This window comes from Fringilla coelebs (assembly GCF_963513975.1).
Source record: "Fringilla coelebs genome assembly, chromosome: 1".
Lineage (NCBI taxonomy): Eukaryota > Metazoa > Chordata > Aves > Passeriformes > Fringillidae > Fringilla > Fringilla coelebs.
Window position 1 is genome coordinate 133,638,686 of NC_140028.1, and position 26,895 is coordinate 133,665,580.

At 36.5% G+C, this 26,895-nt stretch overlaps 1 protein-coding gene across 1 annotated transcript in view; it reads left to right on the forward strand.

Annotated features, from left to right (window-relative positions):
* Positions 1-15,842: 15,842 nt before the first annotated feature.
* The window catches only part of MALRD1 (MAM and LDL receptor class A domain containing 1), a gene marked incomplete at both ends in the record, with an annotated part of 238,466 nt that continues 227,413 nt past the window's right edge, over positions 15,843-26,895 (forward strand). The window contains 3 exons of the mRNA XM_084210137.1: positions 15,843-15,849; positions 19,535-19,651; positions 24,178-24,318. Coding sequence (XP_084066263.1) covers positions 15,843-15,849; positions 19,535-19,651; positions 24,178-24,318 — 265 coding nt within the window. The remainder of the gene's footprint in view (positions 15,850-19,534; positions 19,652-24,177; positions 24,319-26,895) is intronic.

A 26,895-nucleotide genomic window follows, 5' to 3' on the forward strand; every position in this document is an offset into this window, starting at 1 on the left:
AAAACTCATATAAACGGGATTCATACAGAGGATTGAGTAAAAACTTGACTAGTATTGGGTGAATGTTTTATTTTTGCTGTTGATCTCAACAAGTCTACTTTTTATGGAAGCAGCATGTGCACAAGACAAGCTTCCAATAGTATTTAGATTTCCAGCATGAAAAACTGTGTCCCTGCAGCATGATAATATCCACATTTTTCTCCTTAAGCTTGCCTAAAGTACACTTGTGCATTCATTGATAGAAGACATAGGGGATACAAGGCAGCTGTGGAAATGACTGAACTGAAATGGCTTTGACCATTACCAAAATCTAAGAAAACAGAGAACTGGAATAGAACACATGCAGTGTAAACAGCCATAAGTCTGTAGTAAATCTCTACTGAAGTAATATGGTGCAAGAATCTTTTTAAGACCCTCTTCATTCCCTTACAATTGTCTGTTTACATTTTATTTTCTTAATCCTTTTTTCAGTTGGTCTACATTCTAAGCATTATCAACACTGCTTAGAATTTCATGCCATTTATTTCAGTAGGAATTTGACATCTATTTTCATAGGCTAAAGGTAGGCATTCAAATATCTTTTAAAATTCAAGCTGGTCAGCTGAGCTGGATGAAATTAAGTCCAGATAGGTTTGGATTATTTCCTGCTGCCATTTCTTGAGAAGATTTGACCAGAACATGTGAAAAACATCTGTCACAGAAAGAGAATAAACCCATCTTTTGAGTGCTTACATGTAAGCTTTGTGTTCAAATTTCAGCCATAAAGCAAAACTATGTTTTGTAAAAATAGTATTATTCCTTCTTGGTTTCAAGCTTTTATGTCCACATAATTTTAAAATTTTCTGAACTTCCTGCTTTTCCATCATCAAATTGACCAAGCTGTTTCTCTATCTACTCAATTCCTCATCAAATAGAAAAGTTCTTTCAACAAATTTAAGACAATTTACTTTCTGTAACTCTCTGTCCTTCTTGCTCTGTCTTTTCTACCTTTCTTTAGTAAATGAATAATGTAATACCACCATATCAGTATTCATGCACATCCTCATCATTTAGTGATGACGGTAAATCAAAGCTGAAAACACATCTGTTTACAGAGAAATTTCCATATTTCATATACTGTATGCAAATTCTATGCAACTTTTGTTATTTTCTTGAAGGCAGAATGTTCATTCTTCTGACACAGCTAATTACTTCTGCATCCAAGTTTAACTTGCTGATGAGATATATTTATGGTTTTCAATACTGCATTTGGAGTCTTCTCCAAACCATGCAGTTCATGAACTTAACATAGTGAATTCAAGCTACTGTTGATGGCATAAACTTTAAAGACCCCTGAACTTTAAGCATAGTAAGTTAACACAAAAGAAAAAGAGCACTACTGTCAGCAAAATGACAATAGTAAAAAGTTAAACAAAAATATCTGATCTATATCTCATTGTAACTTATTATTTCAAGTTATTATTTCAAGTGTTTTACTTGTGCTTTTAAATTAATTATTTTTATTTGTATGCAAGAAGAAAATGTTCTTTCATCAGACATTTAAATGCAAACCTACTTTCTAGGGTTGAACAATAAAATGTAATGCCAGTAGTATTTTCTTTGCTAATGAAAGGAATTTTCCTTTCTTCATAGTTTAATTGAATAGACTTTCACTGCATTAATAAAAAAAAAATTGAATATACGGAACATGTGATAATTATTTGAAATTTGTTCTGTGCCTTATAGGTTATGTACCTTTGAATGTCTGCTTACACCAACCTACAACCTAAGAAACACGATGGTTTATCTGGGCATTTCTGTGGTAAAAAGTTTTCTCTTTCACAAATTTTACTGACATTCTGATATCACATAAAGAACTCATAATTGAGCTCCTGACAAAGATATATTGACTAAAAAATATACATTTCCAACAATATTGGCTATCTACCAAAGTATAGCAATAAAAGCAGCAATAAGCTCCCCAGAACTACTTTAATGGTTTTAATGTCATATAATATTTGCATGCTGTGGACTGTTGGGAAATGCTTCCATAATTGACTGTTTTAGAGACCAAGGCAGCAAATACAGTTTTAATTAGAAAAGTGCGTCAGTTCAAAAAAGAGTTCCAACAAACCTCCTAATAATTTCTGGCTGCTTCTTGAGTCAAACAAAGCTATCAAGGCCATCTGCAGTGTTGCTCTGATGATTGTAATTATGTTAATAGTTTAGCGAGTGCATGACTTGATATTAGTGGCTCCTTCCTTCAGTGCTGCAAATTCTGCAAATCTATTTACTTAGTGGGGTGGAAGTAGAACACAATTTTTGCTCCCTATAAAGAAGTGGAAAAATGCATTCTTCTCCACTATATTTCCTAAATAAATAACCACAATTTTTTTTAAAGTCAGGGCCAAGTTTGTCACATTATGTAAGATATGAGTAAATCTAATTTACTAACTAATGAATTTTCAAGAAAGTGATGAGCAGCAGAAGAATGATTGTAATTCCTTCAAAATTGTGATGGAATCATATTTCTCTTGTTATATGTCTGCCTTTTCTTACCTTCATTGTAAATCAGGCTGTTTGATCTCCTCCCTTTTATATATTTTGGAGGAAATTTCATAGCTGGAGTATGTATATCTATTAGAGAAGCTTCTCTTTAGAAGTTGATGTTTTTGAGGACATGGTATTGTTTTGACTGTAGGTTTAATGCTTATTCTTTACGTTTATGGTCTAATGTTTATGGTTATGGAAGGTCTAAATTATGATTTGTCAGCATAATTACATATCCATCCATTAAAAGAATTACCTCATTCAATTGTTGTTGTTCCTTTTTTAAACCAGCTTCCTTGCCCATAATTTTCTCATTGCTGTTATGAAACATAAGGCTGCAACCATGCATCAGAAGGAAATTCCCTTTGGGCACATGTGCTCCTGCACTTCTGACAGCGAAGGCATCAAGCGAATGTGATCAGACTTGGTATATCCTTGATAGCAGTAAAATCACTAACCAAAAAGTATGAACATTTTGAATTGCTAAGTGAATTATTCCTCTTCATATCTTTCAGAAAATTTAAGCATTTTCAGAAACAAAATCCAGATCTGTCCCTGTATCTTATCTCTTCCTCAATAATCTTCTTGCATGGGACAAAGTCATTCATTGAAACAAAGCACCAAGAAGCTGGCAGCCACTTTTTCCTGCTGTCTTCATCCTGAATTAAGCACCTGTTGATTCTTGGTAAAAAAATCATATGCCAATGTTATGAAAATATCAATACAACTGACAGTCCACCTCATCTCATACCCCCCACCCACAACTATTTCTACCATTGTTATATTTCATTAAATAAAACAATATATGAAGCCAAAAGCCCTTGAAAAAATAAAGAAAATAATATAATACATACAACATATTTTACAAAAGGAAATTAGAAAAATTAAGATATAATAAAGGATCTTTTTTGAGAAAAACAGATGTCTAGGGAAAATGTCAGTTTGAATAACTAAAAGAGACAAAATAAGTTCTGCAATTCAAAGTATAGCACTGGGTTAGTAAAAGTTTAAGGAGATTAATTAAGACTTTATTTTAAGAATATCATATGATATTTATAAATAAAAATATGTAGGGAGATACAATATAAGAAATTAAAGGTAGTATAGAAAATAATCTTACCACCAAGGAGTTGCAGCTGAGCCAATAACTAGATATTAGGAACAGGCCTGACTTTAAAAGGCCTCAGCTGTAGCCAAGAAGAAGAAGAGTGTTATAAAAGAGTGGGTTGGGGGGCTTGAGGGGAACTGGAGTCAGTTGGCTGCTGTGAGAAGAAGGAAGAGTCAGTGCTTAGAGGAGCTGCCTATGAGAAACATGGAGGAGGTATGAAACCCTGGCAATGTGGAACCTTAGCAATATAATAACAACAAAAATATCTGGATAATAGTAAGTGTACTTAGGAAGCCCTTTAAAACCCCAAATCACCTGCATTATATCTACAATCACCTAGTTATGTATATCATGCCTGAAATGGAGGCAATTACATAAGCCATACTTAAGACAATTAAGCTCTAGCACCACTACTGCTAGTCAAAGCAGGTGAGCAGAGCCATTTAAACCCAGTTGGCCCTTCTACTTGGATGAATATTAAGAGTTTTAAGTGTTGAGTTAAAACTTGTTCACACTGTGAATGAAGCAGCTCTTCATTACAGTAAATTAAATGTTAGCTATTTCATGTTACCAGCTAAACCAAAAACCATCATCTAAAGTGGTGGTACTTGGCGATCATTCCCCAAAGCTCAGACAAAATAAACTACATTTACACCAACAAGGCAGCTGGCTGTCCCTTGCCTGATGGATGACTCCATTTGGAGTGCTGCATCCAGCCCTGGGGCCCCCAGGATGGGAAGGGTGTGGATGTGTTACAGCAGGTCCAGAGGACCACCACGGAGATAATCAAAGGTGGAACACTTCTCCTGTGGAGAGCTCTGGTTCCGCTGGAGGGAGACCCTAGAGCATCCTTTTTGTACCTAGAGGGGGCCTGGAAAAAAGCTGGAGAGAGTTTGTATGAAAGCCTGTAGTCAGAGGGCAAAAGGGAATGTCTTAATGGAAGAAAGCAGGTTTGGGTTAGGTATTAAGAAGAAATTTTTGTGGTAAGAGATGCTTCATTTCTGTAAGAGTAGGATGAGGCTTTGAGCAATCTGGAATGTTTCCCTGCCCATAGAAGGGAGATTGGAATTAGATGCTCTTTAAGGCCCTTTCTAAACCAAACCATTCTATAATTCTATGAATGTTTTTGTATCTGAGTGAAAAACTGGGGATATGACAGTGAAAACCAAAACCACAGGAACAAATACATTGGGAATAAACTGGGAACACAGACCCATGAAAAACAGGTAGAAAGGTTTTTTAAATGAAGTCGTGGATGGAGTATTACATGGGGTGCTAGCAAACCTTTCTTTCTGTACTTGACCTGTGGTGCATCCAGAGAAAAAAGGTTTCTTGGTTTTTTTAGAAATATTAAGGACTGGATCAAAAATTATGGTTATCAATACCATCTTAGTGGCATTATTTGGGCCCCATAAAGCAACCCATCAGACTTTATTTGACTTACCTTTTAAATTTTATTTGGGAAGTCTGGTATTAAGAAGCAGAACCAAGATTAAAAAAAAAAATAAATAAAAGCCCAAAAAACCCCCTAGACATATGAAGTTGGGCTACCCAATCCATAATGATTTCATAATATTTCAGGAGACACTTTTCTTTGGCATAATTTTCATTTTTGCCTTTGAATATTTATCTGTGTTCCAGGTTGACCTGGTATTTCCTTGAATAGAAAATCTGAGGGTGGTGGTAATGGAACAGTAATTATTAGTATTATAAAAGTGAGTTTTACACATAATTAAGGAGTATTAACTATCTTCATTAATCTAATAAAAATCTCATTTATCTTAAGCACATCAATCTGAAAACATTATCAGTTGTTGCAACAAAAGTTTTTGTAGACTGGTGGCAGAAATTTCAGACTCCTGTTCCTGCCACAGTTATATTTACATACAAGAAAACAATTGTGACAGATACTCAAAGAAGGAGGAATGGTTTAGTTTATATAAACTTAGATTAAAATATTTGAATTACATGCCTGAAAGAAAAAGATGAACAAAGGCAGAAAATTTGGAAAAATAAAATATTTGTTATTCCAGTTAAATATTGTACTCAGGAAGTATGGGTTGATGCCCCCTATGGCAAAAGCAGGTTTAAGCTTTGCAACCAGGATCGGAATCATACTCTAGCTTAACAAGACAGTCAAGCATTGGAATACACTGAATATACTTGTGAATGGTTCTGGTGACTTCTGAAAGTCTCACTTCAAAGTTTTTTGAAATGGTTGATAAAATTTCCTTTGGCTGCATGGGCTTTAAATCTTAAGTATTGACTGAGGAGATAGAGGAAGCTACCTGTATTCTGCCACAAGTATTTACTCTGTCTTTTCTCTTCCTCTAAAAAAACCCTTAAATTTTATAGAAAGATAAAATTAATCAGATCAACCAGGGTTTAATTTCTTTTTTCTTGTTTATATTTTCACTTCATTTCTCAGTAGTATACGGCAAGTTATTTGATACTTAAAACAAATCTTCTGTATCTGGATATCAATGATCCTGGGAGAAATTATTATTATAATGTTGGATAGATTATTTTGACAATGAAATATTTTAGTACTTCTGGCAAGGAAATGGATTTCATACTTTTGAATGCTTAGAAAGGTTAAGAAACGAAATGCAAATGTGTTTCTCTATTAAAACAGGACATTTCTATCTATACTGAAGTAAAAAACCCACAGTATAGTGGGGTCTCTTCAGATTCCCACAAGACATAATATGAAAACCAGCATTCCCAGCACATTTGTTCTTTCTTTTCCAGCTCATTTACTTTTCATCTATAAGCCTATTTGGAGCTTCTATTACACAGTGAATGATTTTCCAATTTATGCCACATTCACTCATACTTATTGTCAGTAATTAAAAGAACACTTCTTTTGTCTTTAAAGTTAATTTTTATAGTCATAATTAAGGTTATGTCTTAATCCTGCTTAATTTTATAGGAATTTTAGTTCTCTGAATGGGGTAGGAATTTGTTCAGCCTTCTTGGCTTTACACTGGGATAGAAATGGAAGACCTTTGTCTACTAAAAGATTCATAGAAAGATTCTTTAACAGTGTGTGTGCCATCCAAATATTCTGGTTTGGTCTTAAAGCCTATCCATATGGTAGAACTTGTTCCACTAGCTGCCTTAACTTTGAATAAAATTTGCATTCAGAAGCAAATCTGAGAATCTAAGAGATGCCAGTGTTACTCTGTGTGAGTGTGCATGGACACGATTCCTGGTCAACACCTGCTCCATCCTCCATCAGCCTCATGTTGGCCAAATCTTGTATCCTGAGCATAGCTTTTATGTACTTACATGTATATGGTATGTTGATAGCCCTGTTTGTATTTAAAGTAGCACAGGAGCTGTTGCTACGAGTTTCATAGTTATTTTTTAATGTTTTCCATTGCATTCTCTTTTTTTTTTTTTGGTGTTCTAGTACCAGACCTGGGCAAAAACAGGGAATAAATATCGGCTTTAAGGTGGCTTCTTGCCTGGGCAAAGCTGAAATCCTGGAGGCTCCCTTCATTTCCAATGTATGAAAAAGGAATATTGCACTTCCTCTGCCACCATTTTTCATACTAATTTAAGGAACCAAGAATAAAGGATTAGTTGTTTTCCAGAAGAGGCAGCTGTGCTACAGTCTGCTGGCCCTATTTTTTCTACCTCCCATCTCCAGTGGGATTTAAGTTTAGGATAGTCCAGCTCAAGAAAAATCCCAATTATACAAATGAGCCAAATCAAAGATCAGCTAGTGTTGTGGTGCTAGCAAACTCTTTGGATAAAGGCCTATTTCTCTCATTTTGGAGATGTGTATACTTTTGTGGGGGTGACAGATTTGTTTTCATTTTGCTACACAGTGCTTTCATTTTGTAAGCACTTTTAGCTGTGAGTGACTGTGGGAGGCATGTAACAATATTATTTAAAATTTCAGAAAGCAATTCTGCTAACAAATTAAATTAACTGCAGATTGTTGCACTGAGAATTCTGACATTGTGCCCTTTAGTGGTGGAACTGCTAGCAGGGATGTGTTGCCTAAGTAACCAGTCCTAATTTACTTGTTTGGACACTTGTATGGAACTTAGATGTAACAACCCTGACACAATCCATCTTGTGCATTCTGGCACATTTCTGATCTGTTCTTTTCTTTTTTTGTTTGTTTAATGAGATTTTTTTTTTTGTTCCAGGACTGACTTTCCAGTCTTAGCATTATTTTTCTGTGACTTTTCAGTTTCAGCTTTATTTTCTGTTGCACTTTGATTTTTAAAATCCCTTTTCCCTTTATAAATAATTTCCACTCTTTTACCATTGAGTATCTTCCAGAAATATGGCCACTTGTCATGAGAAATACACTGTCATTTGTTCTTAATTAAATAAAAAATTCATTACTCAAATGGGCATTAATAATGTCTTTCTTTAAAGATGCATCTAAACTTTAATAAATCCCATCTTCATGATAGCATTAGGAGGATAGAGTTTAAGAAAAAAGCAAATTATTCTGGTCATCTGGTTTTACTGTCCACAACTATTTAAACTGGAAGTTGTCCATCCTTTTGCATGTAGGAGTATTAAATATTGCAGTTTCTTAAAAGTCAAAACCAGTTTCCAGGCTCCTTTTCTTAACCAACAGAGTGAATTTGCTCTCAAAAAACTCTGTGTCCATTAAACCCTGGGAAACCAGTCCCACCAAACAAAAGTAAATACAAAATTGAACTCTAAACTGGGGCCTGGTTGATGTTACCAGCAGATTTTGACCTTGTTTTATTCTCAAGAATTCCAGACAAAATTTATTTCTACAGCTATTGATTACACTGTCAGAAGGTAATTTATTACCAGAAAGCAGAAAGTTTTCACTGAAATTCCCACCTTCAAAATCTCCTAAGAGTTCATATATTGGAATGGAAGATACAATACTGCATTTGATGCAAACCACCACAGATTTTACCTTCCTTCAAGCTGAATAGGTTTCTGATAATTGTTTTCTATTGTTCTATAACTTATAATTTCAAAATAAAGTTTGAGCTGTTAACTGAACACCTAATATCCTTCTCACCCAGGCTTTTGCTCCGTGTTCCTGTCACTTCCCTGAACATCTCTGGACAAACATCAACCATTATCATGACATCTCTGAGCTTTCTTTAGAAAAAACTTACTTTGCCACCATGATGTCACAGGCAAAAAGACAATGAGAAAAACAACATTTACTGCTTGTCATAGCTTCCCTTTTCCAGTCTAATAACGTTTAGAGCACACGTTTTGCACACTACGTTGGACAGAAGGAGATGTCAGAACACAGGACCTGCAGATACAATGTTGTAGCAGAGGGTGGTTTATTTGTCTGCCTCCAAACCGTCTTTTTTGGCTTTGGTAGGTAATACTGCCTCAGCCTGGCCTGGTTTTCCTCTGGGGAAGGGTTATATCCCAGACAGTGCAGTTGTCTTGTCAGTAATATATGTGCTGGGAGGTTTGTGTGTGAGGAACAAGGTAACAAATCTCTGTCAATGCTTCCTGCACCTGCATCCAGCCAGCTGCAGGACCTGCCTGTAGTCAGACTTCCTTCTCTTTTCCTGCTGATCATTCTGCATTAGGTTTTGAGTTGACCTCTGAATTGGAGCTATTTATTCAAAACTTCTTGGTGTTTCAATTAGAAAGGAAGTCACTGATTTTTCATAAGTGGTTGGTTGATGTAATTACATATTTTCCATCCAGACATGCTGCAGATATGCACTATGCAGATATGCAATTTGCACCACAAACTTGTATTCTGCCTGCTTTCTTGGTACACATCTTCAGCCATTGCTGTGAACATTTCTTTTGTGCCACCAGGACTGAAATTCATTAGTATCTGTCAGGTGCTGTTTGCTTGTCTCCCGTGGAAAGAGTCGGCTCTGTCAAAGCTGTCCATGGTTTATGTCCCAGAAATTACTATAGTGAGGACTGGCACCTTGCTGGGAGCAGCCTCAGCAGAAGAACAAGGGGCTGAGGAGAGATAAAGTCTGAAGTGCATTGACAAAAATCTAAAGGAGCTCTGACATTTTAAATCTCTTGAGAATCTGTTTCAGGGACATTGCTAACTTCTGGTTCACAGGTGTGAAATGGCAATAGGTAAGGTGAATGCTCACCTTACTTGGTATATCCCATTTAACTGGACAGGTGATGATACTTTTTCTAACTTTGTTAGCAGAAAACTTCTGCTATTAAAACTTAATTTTAAGGTAAGGTTTTCTAGGTACGTATGTACAGAGAAATCTAAATTTCTTAGTAATTCCATCTCAAATTTTGGGCTTCTCTTTCTATGATCTAGTCAGAATGGTTTTTTTAAAATGAATTGCCATAAATAATTGTTTCCCCTAATATTGCTAGAATATTGAAGATGGACTCCAGTGTATGGTCTGTATTTACCAGATATAAAAAAAAAAAAAAATCAATAACTGCTTCTAGTAAGTAATTTCTATCTACCTGTGAAACATTACACTGGGCTTCTACTGCTTCCACAACTTTAAATTTACCTGATATTCAGTTATGCAACTATTCTTTGATAAGTTACTTCATTTCTACATAATTCATGCTAAAAATGTAATTTTCTTGCGGTAATAGATATCCAGTCATTTGTTTATTGTCTTGAGAATTTTCTTTCTAAAATAGAACAGTAACAGGCAGTAAATCTATTAATATCCATTTACCAGTCTTTGAAGATTAACTGTTTAGGGTAGAGCTCTGACTACCTGTGATTACTATTTGATTTCTGGGTTTTTCTCCTATGAAGGTAATGCTCAAATTGCTTCAATATGATCTGAAATCTTCAGATATCCTTGGTAGCAGTCAGTGAGGCTTTTGACCTTATAAAGACAAGGAGAAGGCCCATTAATCAGTTGGTCTTTATTGGGAGTAGGAACATGCTGAGTCTCAGTGATAAGTACTGCATCTTGAAGGATTTGAAACTATGTGCCACTGGTGGAAAGCACGACTCACTTTGTACTGAAAGGGCTCAGATGACACATGTGGAAGAAATGGGTCCGATGACATATATGGAAATGGTCAAGGATAAAAAAAATCAAAATATTAAGTTGTTTTCCATCCTTTTTCATAACACAGTGTAAAGATATTTGATATATAGTAACAGGTTGTAGCCTTCATGTCAGTATGAAAGCATAAGTCTCAGGGCTATCAGGGCTTGTCTTGCCCTGTTTGAGCTTGTTTAAACAATTTTATACTGGCCAATTCATTGCAGCCTCATTCAGCATAAGTGGTGTGATAATTGCTCTGCAGCAAATGTCTGAAAAATGTATGCATTCCCTGAACAAACAGCCATTTATTTCAGCTGAGGATGAAGGAGGCGTTGGATAACTCTCATACTTCACTTGGGAATCAAGGAGAAGGAAGAAAGTGTGCTAAATTGGTCCCAAATGAATCCTAGACCAAAGATGAAGGCTTTCCAAATTATGGCCCTAAAGGAGCATAGTTGCCCTTCTGGTGAAGGCTTCAGGCTGTTGGTGGCTTAACTCAAAACTCCCCCATTCTTCTCGAGGGAGATTGAAGGTGCTGATGTTAGACCCAGGGGACCATTGTAGAGATGAAGGAAGAAAAGGAAGGAACAAAAGGAAGAAAAGAGTTAGACCCTTGGAATATCATGTTCATCTACTGGATTAATGAGGATTTTCTTAGATAACTTGGACTATTAAAACAGAAATTGTGCTGTTTAAAATTCCTAGGTCTATATTTATGTGTTACGCTATTACTCATAGAAAAATGAGTAACAGTTTTATATATTTCAGATTTAACTTATTTTATACTGAAATATGGCCACTGGAGTTGGTGAAACAATTCTGCCACCTTTTAGTGGGGTGGACATCTAAGAATTTATCCTTTGGGGCAATCTTTTGGCTTAACTTAGAAATTCTCAAGACTCAAATTTTTCTTGAGTGTTTTGATAACATTAAGTTACAATCTTCGTTAGAATTTTTTATTTGAACTGCTGCTTATATAGTTGAAAAAAATGCAGATAGTAACTTGTTCACTCGGGTGAGTTGTCCTTTTGATGTGGTAAATACCTAGCTCACAGCAGCTGTCTAGAATTTTAAATTGGTAAAGAAAAGCAATAAAAGTTTATTGCCATACTTGAAATAACCTGTCATTATCTATAAAAACCACATTCATTTTAGACTTTGTAATTCAACAAAAACATTCAATAAGTCTGATAAGGACTATTGCTGCTGATGGTAGATGAAACCTAACTGCAAAAAAAAAGTAACCACTTAAACTTTGAAAATAAACACTGGGCATGTGAAAATAAACACTGGAGATTTTGAATAGAAAACCTCAATGACAACTTTGCCAGCTGAAAATGTGTGGTGCATTTCACTGAGCAGGGGATGAGATGAGAAAATGTCTCTTTATCTCAAACTTTATTATGCTCAACTGCATTCAAAGCAACCCTGGAAGTTGTTTTGCTTGCTGCAGGAGGACATACCCTGTGGTGGTGGACCCATGGCATGGCAGCTTCTCTGGCATTGGTATTCCAAGACCACAAACTTTTTCAAGAAAACAAAATCTATCAAGTTTCTAGGAAGTTTATAGATAAACCATGCTGGAGGTTTTTTCTGAGAGAGCAGCTGAAAGCTCATCACTTTAATGCAGGTGTGGAGGATCACTACCTGATGAATCATGTAGGGATAAGCAGCAGTCTGGGTAGAACTGTAGAGGAAGAATAGGAAATTGGGAAGATTTAGTATCTGCATGGTGGACTGAGGTGTTTAGGAGTTTGGGGCTGTGAAAGTGATTTACCTGTTTTATTTGTTTCTTCATTTGTTGGTGTTTTTTTTTTTTTCCTGTGATGGGGGAGAATAATCAGTTTGCTTCAATCACCTGGGACTTCTCTAGCCTGCCAGCTACACCCCCTTTCCCAGGCAAGGTTGGGAGGTCGGGGGTATTTTGTGTGATTGGGAGATGGAAATAGTGGTATGGGGTGTTTCTGACTCATTTCCTATTTGTGGTGGTTCTTTGAGCAGCTTCTGCGTCCCTCTGAGCTATATTTACAGCTGCTGCTTTATGAGAGTTTTTACAGTACTGAAAAATCTCCATGTCTTAGTGGCAGCCAGCTTAGGAAGGTCATAAGAAGGTTTGTTTGTTTGTATGTTCTATTTGTTCATTTCTTTGCTTATCCCATTGATCTCTCACTGTAAACAAAGTCACTCAAAGTACAAAGGGACATTAACAAGTTGTTAAAACCTGCAAGGAAAGTTCTAACATTCTGGAGATCTATGAGAATGTACTACATTTCACATTAACAGAACAATGCATCTAGACTGAGATTCATATTCATTTATTTTAGATGCAAGGATTAAATTAATCTCTAGATCTAAAAAAATTTTTGGCAATGATAGAATGAAAAATAGTCAAGAAATTAATAGGTGATAGAATATATCCTGCAGTTCCTTGAAGTGTGAAATGCTGTAACACATAGCTCCAATTGAAAAGTGATTACTCTAAATTTTTTTTAATATGTATGGGTTAATTTAAGAAGTATTACTAGGTATTTTAAACTTAGGATAGAGCTGTTTTATTGAGGCAGCGCACAGTTATCCTGTGATTTTTTTTTTTTTCCAAGCAAAGCATGTACTCTGAAGTTTTACACAATTTCATTATCAGTGCTAAGCTTCTACCAGGAAGCTCTTGAGTCCTTTAATTCTAAGGATTTTTCCCAAAGCCTGTGCCTTCATTGCATAAAGTCGAACTGCATAATAATTGCACTGAAAGTATGTTTCAAATGAGCTATTGTCTGTTCAGAATGTCATCCTTTCACCTAACATCTCTGAAAATCAGAGCTGAAAAGTATCCCTCTCTTATCTGAGTGGAATATTATTTCTTTGTTTATCAAGATATTGCCGTTATATTGAAGGCTGACTTAAAATTGGTGGAGAAAGGTTACTCAGCGTTATTAGTTCCTACTTAGTCTTATGGCCTAGGGGTTTCAGAGGGTATCAGAGAAAGTCAGAAATTTTCAAACCATTTATTTGTTTATGGATGAGGAAATTAGGATAAAGGGAAGTTTTGACCAAGAAAGATTTTTAAAACCTCCTGTCTCTTTTTCAGGAATAATTTCCAGAAATATGTAGAGTGAACAGGACTGCTTGCAAATCCTCAGGAACGGAATAATTGCAGAGATGTCCTAAGGACAAAATCAATAATATGGGAAAACTCAATGGATAAGCTTTTTATTTTTTGCCTGGTTAGTAAGGTATATATTTTGTTGAGACTCCCTCTAGATCTTAGCAGCTTAATTTTCAGCTCTTGGGCATGTGGACATGTTTCAGGACTAAAGATTAATACTGCTGGAGACACAAACCTGGGCTGTACTGATTTAGCTGCAGTTGTGGGGCATGAGCCCAGGGATATTGCTTTCTTCCAGATTTGTCCCTTATCTTGCTGTTTTTTCTAACTAATGTTATGTATGACAGAAGCAGACTGGCCATTGGAAGTATTCATTCGCCCCCACTTGCATACTTTGAAGTGATACTGAAGGGTAAGCTCATTTTTCTGTTAAAAAACGCCTCTGAAGGACTTCTTTCACTCAGAGATAGAGCTCTTTGAGTGGTTTGCCCTGAGAGGGTGTTTGACTGCCTCTGCTACCAGAAACCTTTGGTTGCTGTCCAGTCTCTGGCAACCAAGGCTGGGATAGATGAGTTGAGATTGATAGAAGAACTGTTTCATTTGGTTCAGGTTTAATTTTTATAGTACACTTTTTTTTCTCCAAACTGGAGAAAGCTGGAGCTCTTTCTGTGGTAGCCACTCTCTGGCCACAGAGAATGATGGGTACAACTTCTCCAGGCATTGTCCTGGGGAAGGCTGTGAGAGGTTCAGAGAAAAGAATGATAAGCAATTTTTATCTTCACTTACTGTACTCGATGTTGTTAACGTGTAGAATGTGTGAGAGAGATTTGTTCACTAAAGGGTGATTTCTTAATTAGTTAATGGTGATGGTATGTTAATTAATTGACTAATCTGGTTTGGCTGTATCAGACTGTCTGTAAGGGTGATGAGTTTCTTAATAAGTATAGTATAATAAAGTGATTGATCAGTCTTCTAGATTCATAGAGTCTATGCTAATTATTACCCAGTGGGGACAACATATTTATATTTCTTGAGGATGAAGGGAAGGCCAGCTGTTGTTCCAAGAGTTGCTAAGCATGCTTAACATGTTTACATTTTGGTTCCAATGAGGGCTGCATCACTGAAAGATGTGTTCCAGCAATGCCTGCACACTGTGTGACCTGAAGCAGGGCAGCCACAGAGGCTGTGCAGTGGATGCCCTTGCATGAGACCTGAGCAGAGGATAAATTCTGGGGGCACACCTTGACCTTGGCCACTGGTGGGTGTTTCTTCCATGGGACCAGTCTGGAGCTAGTTTGAGTTGAGCACAAAACATATTGAGCCATGTGATGTAACAGTTCATGCCAGTAATGCATCAGGTCCTCAGCCTTGTGGGTTTCACTCTCCTGTGAGACAGTGCCACTTGCTCTAGGTCCCTAAATACAGGAGAGAACAGAACCAGGGTACTTGGTAGAATGATGTGACAAAAGAAAGGGAGCAGTATGTGCTGAAGCCTGTTGGAAGTCTTCAGTCAGCAAAGCAAATGCTGAGAAAATCTTCATTCCATTCTTATTTCTCTGAAGAAGCAACATAGCAGGCAGGAGGTAGAAATGCTTTTAGCTGATCAGAGTTTATGCCAATTAATAGTTTTGCTTTCTAATGGGATATTGCTTTATGGACTAAGAGCCACTTTTGGAATTTTTTTTTCTCCTTTCTTACATTGCAGTATAGAGAAAGAAGGGCAGTTCTCAACAGCTCCTGACAGTTCAGAATTGAAGTACTTTTTTTTTTCCAAACCCTAGGTACAGAGACAATTTGTAGTACATGGCACACATGGGGATTTTTTATCTTCCACTGAATATTTTCTTTATCACCACCTGTGATTTCCTCTAGAATTTTATCCATTAAAAAAACGGAAAAGATGCTCCCAAATTGTTTTCCAAAATGTAATAGTTTTTCAGTCTGTAATGACCTAGGACTTCCACCTGATTATATCTAGTTCATCACACTTTTTCCTAATACTATGGATTTTTTTACTTTATTAGTTGTAACTATGGTGCTCATAATGTACACTGATCAATGCATTAAGTTTGATTTTAACCTCTCAATTGATTTCACTGACTTCTTTTAGCAAACGGGGATGAGAGGTAAGGACACTTGCCCAAAATATTTTTATTCAAATATATGAATACATTAGTCCTCAATAGTTATTCTCTTTAGATAACTATTGAATTAGTGCCACTTATCTGAAAACAGATGCTGTGCAATTATTGCCTTTCACATCAAAGAAGAGAATTCTGGCACTTGTTAAAAATGGATCCGTTTGGGGTAATGGTGATTGCTTGACTTTCTGCTACTGTGCAGAAGTCTTTCAGTTACAATTTAAAATTAGAATTATCATATGATAATATGAATAGTGTATTTTTTGGGAAGGGGCTCTCAAAATGAAGTTTTGTCAGAATTTTTGGGAAATATTTTAAAAATACAGCTTTGGTGGTTTTATTAAAATTCAGCTAAAATTGCTCTGGCATAAAAGATTTTGAAGGATTTTGTTAAAATTAACAATGTTTACTAAAACTTTGTATTAGAAGAAAAGAAGAGATATGGTAAAGATTCATACACTGGCACAGCACTGCTCCCCAGTCTTATCACATTATAGAAAAAAAAAAAGAAGCAGATTGTAAATTTGCTATTTAAAAGCTATATTAAACCTAATGAAATGTGGATTGCTCTAAAGGGTGACTTTATTCTACTCTGTAAGACTTTTCCCTGAAAGAAAGTTCGTATTAACAGCAAGATTTGAATATGTTTTCAGATGGTGAACTTCATATCCCAATTTTTTAGTTCTTTCTTCTGTTTCATTACTGATAATGACTGGCTCTACAGAAACCTGAAGGAGAATTGCTAACTGCAATCCATTTTATGCTTAAGCAAATAACTTTCTGTTCACATGAAAAATGGCCTCAAAAATGCAAAATCTTTCTGGCCCTGTTTCAGAGCCTGTTTGGACTTCTTTTTAAGACTTACCTTTTCAAACTCCTAGATTAAATATCTGAAACTTTTCAACAGATTTACTTGGGTTGAAGGCTGAGCGGGCAATATTTTTCACTTAAGTGAAATGTGTTTTGTCTTGCCTTAAATTAATATGTTTGGGTATGCCAGAAAAATCCAGCTTTTATGTAAATTCAAGCAGTTTTCTATTTAAACTTTCTTTTCCTTTTAAAAAAAACTGCTTGTTTGCTAAAATAATTTTGAAATTAGATAGTGTCTGGCTTTGCTTGCTTTCCTTTCACTCATCATTTTCTCTGCAATATTTCTCTAGTGCTTTAAAAAATACCCTTTGATTAGTGCCCATCTTCTGCTTTTCTTGACTTCCTGCACCTTTTTGCCAGTTTATACTTTTCCCTCTCTGCCTCCTTTATGTTTATCAGGGTGCTTCCAGTTCAGAACTTAAAGTATTTGTCCTTTTGACATTCCCTGAAAGTCCTTTGCTTCTGTGTCATCCTCTTGTTCCTTTCTATATGATTCTCAGAAATATAAGAACCTTTGTTGTTCTTATTCTTAATTGACAAGAGGGCTGAACTGTTGCACTCATCAAGAAACTCTCCCAACATGTACATAGCCAAACACTTCCCAAAAATATGAGACACCTTTTCTTTGGCTTTGCACTTTCTGTTTGACATTCACTGAAATACTTTTTCCCTTATTCAAGAAGATCCATGGATTATACCCTAAATATTTCTGAATATTTGATACATTTTTCAGTTACTTCCACTCATAGCAGATTTTTTTGTGGTTTTGACTTGTTCGGGCTATGCAAATTTGCTTGTTTTGAATGTTTTAGAGCATATTAAGCTGGAAATGGAAACCAGTTTTAGTAAAAATTACCCTTTGACTCAGAATATTTGTATACAGTTTTATACTACAGGCACAAAAGTACAGCAGTTGGGAAAATGCAGTGGGAGATTTATAAAATGAAATAAAGCTGAAAGGGAAATCCTGATATTGTGATGCTTATCAGTGTGAGGGGAGTTTAAGCAGATATTAAGGAAAAAAGGAATAAAATATTGTATGTTGGAGAAAATTAATTGAAAGCAGCTGAATAGCAGAAATATTTAAGCTTTTACAAATGTAATAATGTCAAAATATATGGCATAGGGTGTTCTGTTGTGGGGGGTTTGGTGGGTTTTTTTTGTTGGTTTTTTTTTTTTTTAATATAAGCTTCTAGCCTAATCTGTACTTACAGAGCAGAATAAACCAATTCAGTGGTATGCATTCTTGAGGAATATATATATATATATATCAATGGACTCTTAATAAATTTAGTCATGGCTCTGCTTTTTATCAGGAAGTTTTCCAAACAGCTCTATGGCCTGAGGACAAGACATTAAAATAAAACAGCTAAAACAATGTGCACAGAAATAATGATGAAAAGGGTGGAGTTGAACCAAATGAGCTGGAAAATGCTTTCTAGGCAGAACAGGAACCTTTGTCTCAATAAATATGTGCCTGCCTCTGGTGTTGGAGATAATGGGAAGTTGCATCAGACCTTGCATTCTTGCCTTCAGGTGATGTTGGAGTAGTAGTCTCTGTTCCCTGACAAGAGATTTCTTACATTAGGAAAATACAGATCTGCAGAAGATGGAGATGATTTATTCCCCTACAGGCAGAGTTTCCATGTTTCTCTTTACAGATACTATGGCACTTGTGCATTCCAATCTGCATACTTTAGGCACAGAGATGTATCTTGTCTTATTTCTGCTCACCAGGGCTAACAGGCAAATCAGAGTTATGCATGGTGGGATGTGCATTCCCCTCACTTGATTTTGTGAATTTGTGGGTGACAAAATCTCCAGACCTGCTGGCATCAGTTGCTTGCCACTTGGGATTTTTTTTTTTGTCCCACTATTCCTATTAAAGGAGTGCCATACTTAGCTGAGTGCCAGATTTATTTTGTCTAGTTCTCACCATTATTTGCCTTGCAAATTCTGCAATTAACTTCTTTTTTTCCTACTAGCACTCCACCCCTGGGTTTGGGGCATCTAAAGCTACTTCACTAAAACAATGTCCCTGATTTCATGTGATACTGAATGAAAAAAGTTGATTCAACATTCTCTCACAAGGTTGGCTCTTTTGATTGTTTGGATCTCCATGTCCCCCTCCTGCATTTGAAGGTCCTTGAGTCTGGTCTAAAGGTGTGGCCAGAACCACATTTGATTTGGTGTGATTTGGTGAACCATTGAAACACGGGGAAAGGTGTTACTAAAACATCCTGCTACAAGAGACAGAAGTCAGTGTGCTGATTTGCAATCCCTTTGATGCAAAATCAATTGAAATTTGAATTTCTTGACTGCTTTTACATTCGATGTACAAACTTCATACATTTTGTAAACATTTGTCAGCTCCTTCTGAACAAATAGAGATGTTAGTGGATGTTGGTCATTTAGTAATTCTACCCTGTTTTCCTGTTTTTTTCTTATCTATTTTCAAACCACTGAGCAATAAATCCAATCAGCAAGTTAATGATACACAGTTGACTTTCATAGCATGTGCCAATATTTTTTAGTCATAAAATGTTATATTCAGTTAAATATTATCCTAAGACACACCAGGTTGAAAGTCACTGCTTTGCAAAAGCAGCGACTTCCTGTAAACTGCAGATTAAGAATCTGAGCTTCTCAAAGCATCTCCCAGAGAGCTGTGTGTAAACACAGCTTGATAAAATGCACTGCTAGGCAGTTCCAGTGGTTATTTTCCAAGTGAAGGCTCGGATAGTGGCACAGCCCATGAACAGGCTCCTATACATCTGTGTGCTGTGTTGCTTTGCTGCAGTGGACACTCAGTCACCCACAGCAGGTGGGTGCCAGCGTGGGGATGGCTCTTCTGCTGCCCCTGGAGAAGTGTGCATCTCCACCAGCTGCTGTGGAGACAGCAGTGATGGCAAACAAGGTGAGTCTTGTGGGTTTAGCAGAAGTGTGATACAGTTTGGTAACCAAATGTGTCAGAAGAGAGAACTAGGGGGCGTGTTTTTATGTTGAAAAGTGTTTGGGAATTCTTTTTTTGTTTTTTTTTTTTTTACCCTCCTCATTTTTTAAAGAAAAGTTTATTCCAGCTTCAGTTTGATTTTTTTTTTTTAGTGCTTTTCTTCTTTTTCAACATTTCTGAAGTGCCAGACTCTCATGAGTCTTCATATGGATATTACATCACAAGTGTTTCCTCATCCAAATTCAATGAAGATTCAGCAAGTAATACTTTTTTCCTTAATTTGTGGGAAACTTGTTTGATAGAATTCAGATTTAATACAAAATACCTAGACCAGGTATAAGCTACAACTTTTTTTTTTTTTTTTTTGTCTAGACAAGGGTGGAACTTTCCTTGAATTCATGAACTGATTAGCAACTGATTATCCTAGCTTAATCTTTGTCACATGCATTGCTTATGAACACAATTGGTGCTATTTCCTGTAAGGAAATGATCTAAGCGGTGAGAATGAATTTTAACTGCTATTCTCTGAGTAAAATTGCATCAGAATTCTAGTATTTCTGGAATACTGTCCTACAAAATGCTGCTGCAAATAATTTCATGTCATTTTTTAAAGCCCAGCTGGAGATGAAACACCACACAGTTGCTTGCTTGTGGTGGAACGGGGAGGAGAAGTGTAGTATAACTTGTGTGTTGAGATAAGAAGTGTTTATTAATTGAAAACAAAAATAAAGTAAACTAAAACTATGATGAGGGTAATAATGGTAAATAATAATGATAACAAAAGGGAAAAAATCCAAGTAATGTACAATACAATTGCTTGCCACTCACTGACTGGTGCCAGACCTCCCCTTCCTGACCCCAGATCATCTGTGCTTCCAGCTGACTTCCCCCAGTTTATACAGAGGGCATGACCCTTCCCAGCTAGCCACCCCCTTGCCCCAGTTTTGGGGGTTTTCTTTTATTTTTTTACAGAATTACAGAATATTCTGAGTTGGAAGGAACCCACAGGGATCTCTGAGTCCAACCCATGAGTGCATGGCCCACATGCAGACCATACCTAGAGCCTTGGTGTTATTACACCAGGCTCTGCTCAGCTGAGCCAGCCCTGCAAACTCCTCACTGGCAGAGCATGAGACAAAGGGAAAAATAAGTCCTTGCCATAGGATATCTGTGACTTAGCAAAAAACTGAAACATCAGTGTGTTATCAACACCCCTGGCATTCTGAATCCACTGTAACAGCTGCTGAGAAAAAATTAACTCTTCCCTAGCTGAAACCAGGACAGATGTATAAGGTAGTGCTTCTCCTTGAGGATTTTTGTTCTGAGTCCAAAGAAGAGCTTGGATTTATCAAAAATTTTAATTCTAACTAGAAATCTTATCTAAGTTCTCCTACTCACTGTGCAACAAAGGAAGCTACCATCTTTGTTGGGATTTTCAAATTTCATTTTAAATACAAAGCAGATGGTCTTTAGATGAGTCTGTATCTATCTGTCCACACTGAAACCTGCTAATTAGAGCATGCTAGCAATCACTGAGTTCACCTGAAATCTGTGAGAAAGAGCAGTAACTTAAATGCAGGTTCTTCAAATTACAATTGTGTGTCCAACACCATAAAGATTTTCTTTCTCTGCTAGGACTCCCTATTATATCAAAATAGGATGCAGAGGTCTGTTTGGAGCAGGAGTCCAAAATCAGCTCTAGGATACTTGCTTTTAATTTCTCTTAAAATAAGACAATTATTAAGACTGTATTGGATATCAGTACATTTTTGTAAGTTTCCTGTGCTGTACAAAAATATATTAAATGGCAGTGGCTGAAATGCCTGTTGAATTCCCTAACATGTCTAACACATCTAGGGTCACCAGATATTTTTATCACTGGCACAAGAGGTGGGTAAGCTAAGTTCCACTGCATAGCCATGAAATCCTCATTGTGTTTGGTCTTGCTTTCTCTGGAAGGGGCATTTACTCCAGGCAGCATTTTTTATTGTGCCTGCAGAATATGGAACAAGAGGTGCACTCTTCCATTATCTTTTACACTTTTTGCACTTGTCTCTTGAAGGAATCCAACCACAGACAAATGCTTATATGAAAGTAAAGAATTAAGGGTTTCTCCAAAGACTAGTATGAGCCTATGGTCTCTGTAAAAGCCCTAAATATGAAATTATTTTACATTTCATGTAATGAGCCAGAGGGGTAGAACTAGGCTTTGAGGAACAGGCTGCTTGCTGGGACTGCTTGGATAATGCTCTGGATTATTTCAAGAGATAAATCAGCTGTCAGACGTGAAGATACAGATCAGGGTGTCAAATTGAAGATTTGTCCTCCTGCCACTCTTTCTTGGGATTTGGGATTATTGCAAAATTATTTTTCTGCTTAGGTTTCAGCTTCTGGTCTCATGTTGGTGACAGGTTCCTTCTCTTTTCCCTGGGCTTTGCTCAGATTTCAGAAAGCTTCTGCAGTGAAAATATATAAAAATTGGAATTCCAGTCTTTATTGTTCATTTGATCTTCATACTGAAAAATATTTGCCAGGAAATATATGATAACTAAATACTCTTATATATATTTTTCTTCCAGAATATCCCAAACAGACTTTATATACATGCCCACTTGAAATAGAACATTTAAGTGTAGTCTGTTCCTGTGAGACTTGGAATTTTTTCTTAGAAGTTATTTTAGATTTTTTATTTGTTTACAGGAAACTCAGCAAAAATTATCTAAAAAAATCCCCCACATTTCTTCCTTCTGAACTTTTCCTCTCTATGCAGTGACGTTACCTTTGTAAATCTATTTTCCAGCAAATTTACACCAGTTTGCTTTAAAGTAATATTTTCTGTGAAAATGAATATTATCTTGGAAAATAATGGTGAATTATTATTTCTTTTAAATTTAAAATGCTACAATTCTTGCTATTTCATGCATATTAATTTGCAATTGTTTTTTCAGGTAGGAGAAAATTCTTGAAGAAATACTGAGTGTGATTTGGTGAATTTCATGCAATGTCAAGCAGATATACTTCAGTAGTGTTAGTGCTTTTGATGAACCTCTGACAGGACTTTTAGCCACTTAAAGATCTAAGGAATAAAAGCAGCAATAAAAAGGTAGTTGATGGCTCAGCCAGTCTGCGCATTAACTTGAGTCTGGAATGCTTGTGTGAATTATTTCTGTTTTCCCCTCACCTTGTAATTAATTGTTGCAGTAAACTGATATAAATATGAAAGTCATGAAATTGAACATCGTAGTTTTCTGCAATGCTGCAGTTGCAACTTTAATTAAAATGACCAGTGAATTATGATAAAACAGACTGGACGAAAACCATTAGCAGGGGCTTGGAGCAGGCACCAATTGGAGAGGGAGTGTGAAGGCATTGCAGCTCCTGTGTCTAAGCAGAATCCCAGTTAGAAGGCAGGATCTTGGCCACCTCCCTCTGCTGTGTAAGACAAAGGGCAGGGGAACTGAAAGTTTCCACACAGGACACAAAATCTGGAGACAGTGCCACGTACTGGCTGCTCTTCTTGGGCTGGGGTTGCAATAAGTCTGTTCTTTACAGCTGCATCTACTTAGACTTCTTTTTTAATTAAATATTAATTTATTTAATTAACCACTACAAGAAGTACTTCAAGGATTGGGGCTGTCCAGCCTGTCAAGCACATCCAAGCACTTCCATTCAGCTTGGATGTGATACCTAAAGGGCTGTTGGACACCTGTGAAAAACCAACACCTGTCCCTCCAGCCCAGCAAGCAGTTCTTTATCTGGTCCCATACCTATCTCAGGTTGCCTGAATGAGCTCACACACCAAACTGGGCTTGGTGCCAGAAAGGTGTTCTGCCTCCCTTTTCCAACATCCACTGCTCTACGGGGGAATCTGGAAGGGGGAAAATGCTCCTTCCTCACCCCATTGTGACATGTACTGGAAAAAATAAGAAATAGGAACGGCAAATGGGGACACTATGCCATTCTGAGGATTCACTGTTTCTCTTCTTTGAATGATGTGGAATTAAAAAAAAAAGCCCAAACTTGCTCTCTGATTACATCCTGGTGTTAAGTCTTAGTTTTTCTCTGCAAGAGCTCTAGAAAAAAATTTCACCTTAGAGCTGCAGTGTATTTTAAGAACAATCTTTGTATATAAACTATACTAGCTTGGAGATTTTCCTACAAAAAGGTAACTACACACATATTTGTAATGAAAAGAACATACATTATGGCAATAAAATATAAATGGATGAGTTTGGATTTGGTTTGATGAAGGAAGGCCTTGGTTGTTTGTTTGGGGCTTTTTTCCCAGTGTTCATTCTCAGTTGTCTCTCTTCCACTGCATTGTTTCTCTTTGTTCATGAATTAAACATTGTGGTGTTTCTCACATCTTTTCCAGAAACGATGTTTAGAGTGTTTCTGTTTGTCAACTAAACAGCAAGTGGTGGTGAAAAAAATATCCTTTTGCTTCTGTTTTTAAGCTTTCAATTTTTTGTTTGTTTGCTTCAATCCAGGTTCCTCCTGGAACAACTGTGATTTTGAAACCAATCTATGCAAAGTTCTTCCTGAATTCAATTTACAGTCTGGTTGGATAAGAAGAAATGGTCGATCTGGGAAGGGACCACCATACTCTGACCACAATGGGAATGAGAGTGGTAAGACTCCTCATGATCTTTGGGGAAACCATGGTTTCTTACATATTATGTAGTTTTCTATTTAATTTACTAAATTTTGTAAATTTCTTGATTGTTCAATTATATTCTGCCACATGTTTCCTGAACACTTGTGTCTTTTGAGGTGATTTTGAAGTGCCTTTAAGGTGATTGCAATTACAATAACCCAGAATTCCAGGGGGAAAGGGGAGGAGAAAGACTATTTCAGCAAGCAAGTCTTGTTATCATAGAGGAGCTAGTAATCAGTTTCAAAAGATGACTTTACTTACCAGAGTGATCTTTATTTGTTTGGAGATATTAGGTGATAAATTCAGTCTTGATGATTGTAAAGTTTAGTAAATTTGAGACATATTTTCATGTTTTCTTGGACTGGTAAATGCCTGGAGTGTGTGTATCTATCATCTGTGGCTAGTATTACTAGTCCAAATATTTTGAGAGAAGAGGACATTGTATTTGGAGACAGGATAAGCTTTGAGAGTCTGTTTTTGAGCCAGCTTCTTTCTAAATCTTCTTACAATTCTACTTTACCTTGAAGAGTGTCTTTCAACTAAGTAATTCCTTTTCTCTGTCCTCAGACAAAATATACCCTTTATACTTGTCCTATGGCCAAATTAACCCTGCTTTTCCTTGTGTCATATATACTGTAATATAGTAGCTCTTTAGTTCTCTTCTCCATTTTTTGTGTTATTCTCTTTCCCTTCACCTCCACCAACACCTTCTCATCCCTCCTGGGCACAAGCAGGGCTTTGGAAGCCCTTGTGGTGAGCACCTGAAGGCAGGCATGCCTTGGAACATGTACAAGAGAATCCTATGTGGGATGCAGGTTGTGTTGTGATTAGCCCAGGTGCTTTACACCCCATTCCCAAACTACGTTGATCTGGGAGTGTGGAAATCTGCACTGTTCTAAAGTAGCATCTCCTACACATTGCATGAGCCACCAAACAGGAAGAAGCTCCCAACAACATGAGTGTAAATTGGTGGTTTTGAGGTACATGTATAGAAAACTTGCTTAGAAATCAGCAGATGAAAATGAAACCCAAATTTAATTTTCTTTTGAAGAAGAAGACGGCAACCAAAACCCCATTCTATGTTTTACTTCAAATTCTCATACTTCAAATTCTCAATTTACAGTGGACAATTCTCATGATACTCTGCAATTAGGAATTTTTTTATATGTGATGTGCTTTTAACAACTTCAGTTTTTGCTTGCGTGCATCTCAGGAGCACATCCTGCTGTGAGTACTATGCTTCCAAAGATAAGGATGCTCTTAAAGAAGGGCTGATTTAAACCAATGTTGGCACAAAAATGTAAGCAAGCAGCTACCAAACCTTTTTCATAAACACAAGCTTTATTTCAAGTATGCAAGCTGTGAAATGGTTTAAAATAACAAAGCTATTGTCATTAAAAACCACATTAAAACCTCCCAAAAAATACCATGAAATTCAAATATAGCAAACTCTTGGCTAGAATAAAAATAAGTTAACCAGGTAACAGTTTTGCTGTAGTTGAAACTTTTAGAACTTGTGCACTTTAGAATTGGTAGTACATACCACATCAGGATGCAACCAGTGCCAGAAAGATGCACTAATAACCATTAAAAACTGGTGGGTAAGGATAAATGTAACTTATACAGACTGCCAAAGCAAACAAAAGACTGAGAATTGTGAACTGAAGTGTTTGTTGCAGACAAAGCAAACTGTTCAGTCACCTGTATTGTTCACATTTACTTGTTTTGGCCCTTCAGTCACTGTTGTATCTGCCAGGTCTGAATTGTGCAGTGGTCATGTTAATCTCAGTTATTTTATGCAGGTAGCAGGAAGCTCAAATACTTGTAGCTATTCAGCTTTTGGAGAGGCTGCGTACTCAGATTGGTGAACTGAATAGCCAAGGGGATTTAAATGCATTGTATTAATTTGCTTCTATTTTTCTACCTGGGGAATATCTAAACTGCACTTTCATTTTCTAAATGGTGATTCTAATTGCCTAGGAAATATTTATCTTCTTATGGTAGTGAGTCGAGTTTTCCCACTGCTGGTGACTCAACAGATGTAATCAGTTTTATGTTGGTTCCTGCTTAAAACCCAGAGATGATTCTCTATCATGACAACTGAGCAGAGTACACTTTATGGCAGAGTGTTAAAAGGAAGACTTCCTGCCATCAGGATAAACACATACATTAGCAGAAAAGCATAGATCCCTTAGTAAATTTAACTCCTTTGAAGATTTATCTAATCATTTACTAGAACCCAAAATATTTCCTCAGCTCTGTCTCTCATGGATCTTTTTTTTTTCACTAAAAAAATAATTGAACAAAACAGTGACAACCACTTTAAAAGAACCCCAAAAAAATCCCCGACCTGATTTTACTAGATGAAACTATTCTCTATGCAGAGGTATAATGTGAAATGACTGTTCAAAGAATTTCTTAAAATTACTATTTCTTCCCTGTCTGTATAAAACTTAAAATTCCAGTGCCAGGCAAAAAATAAATTTTTTACTTTTAGACACATCCATCTTTAGAGAACTAAAAGAAAAAATTTCAAAATTTCATGGAAGCT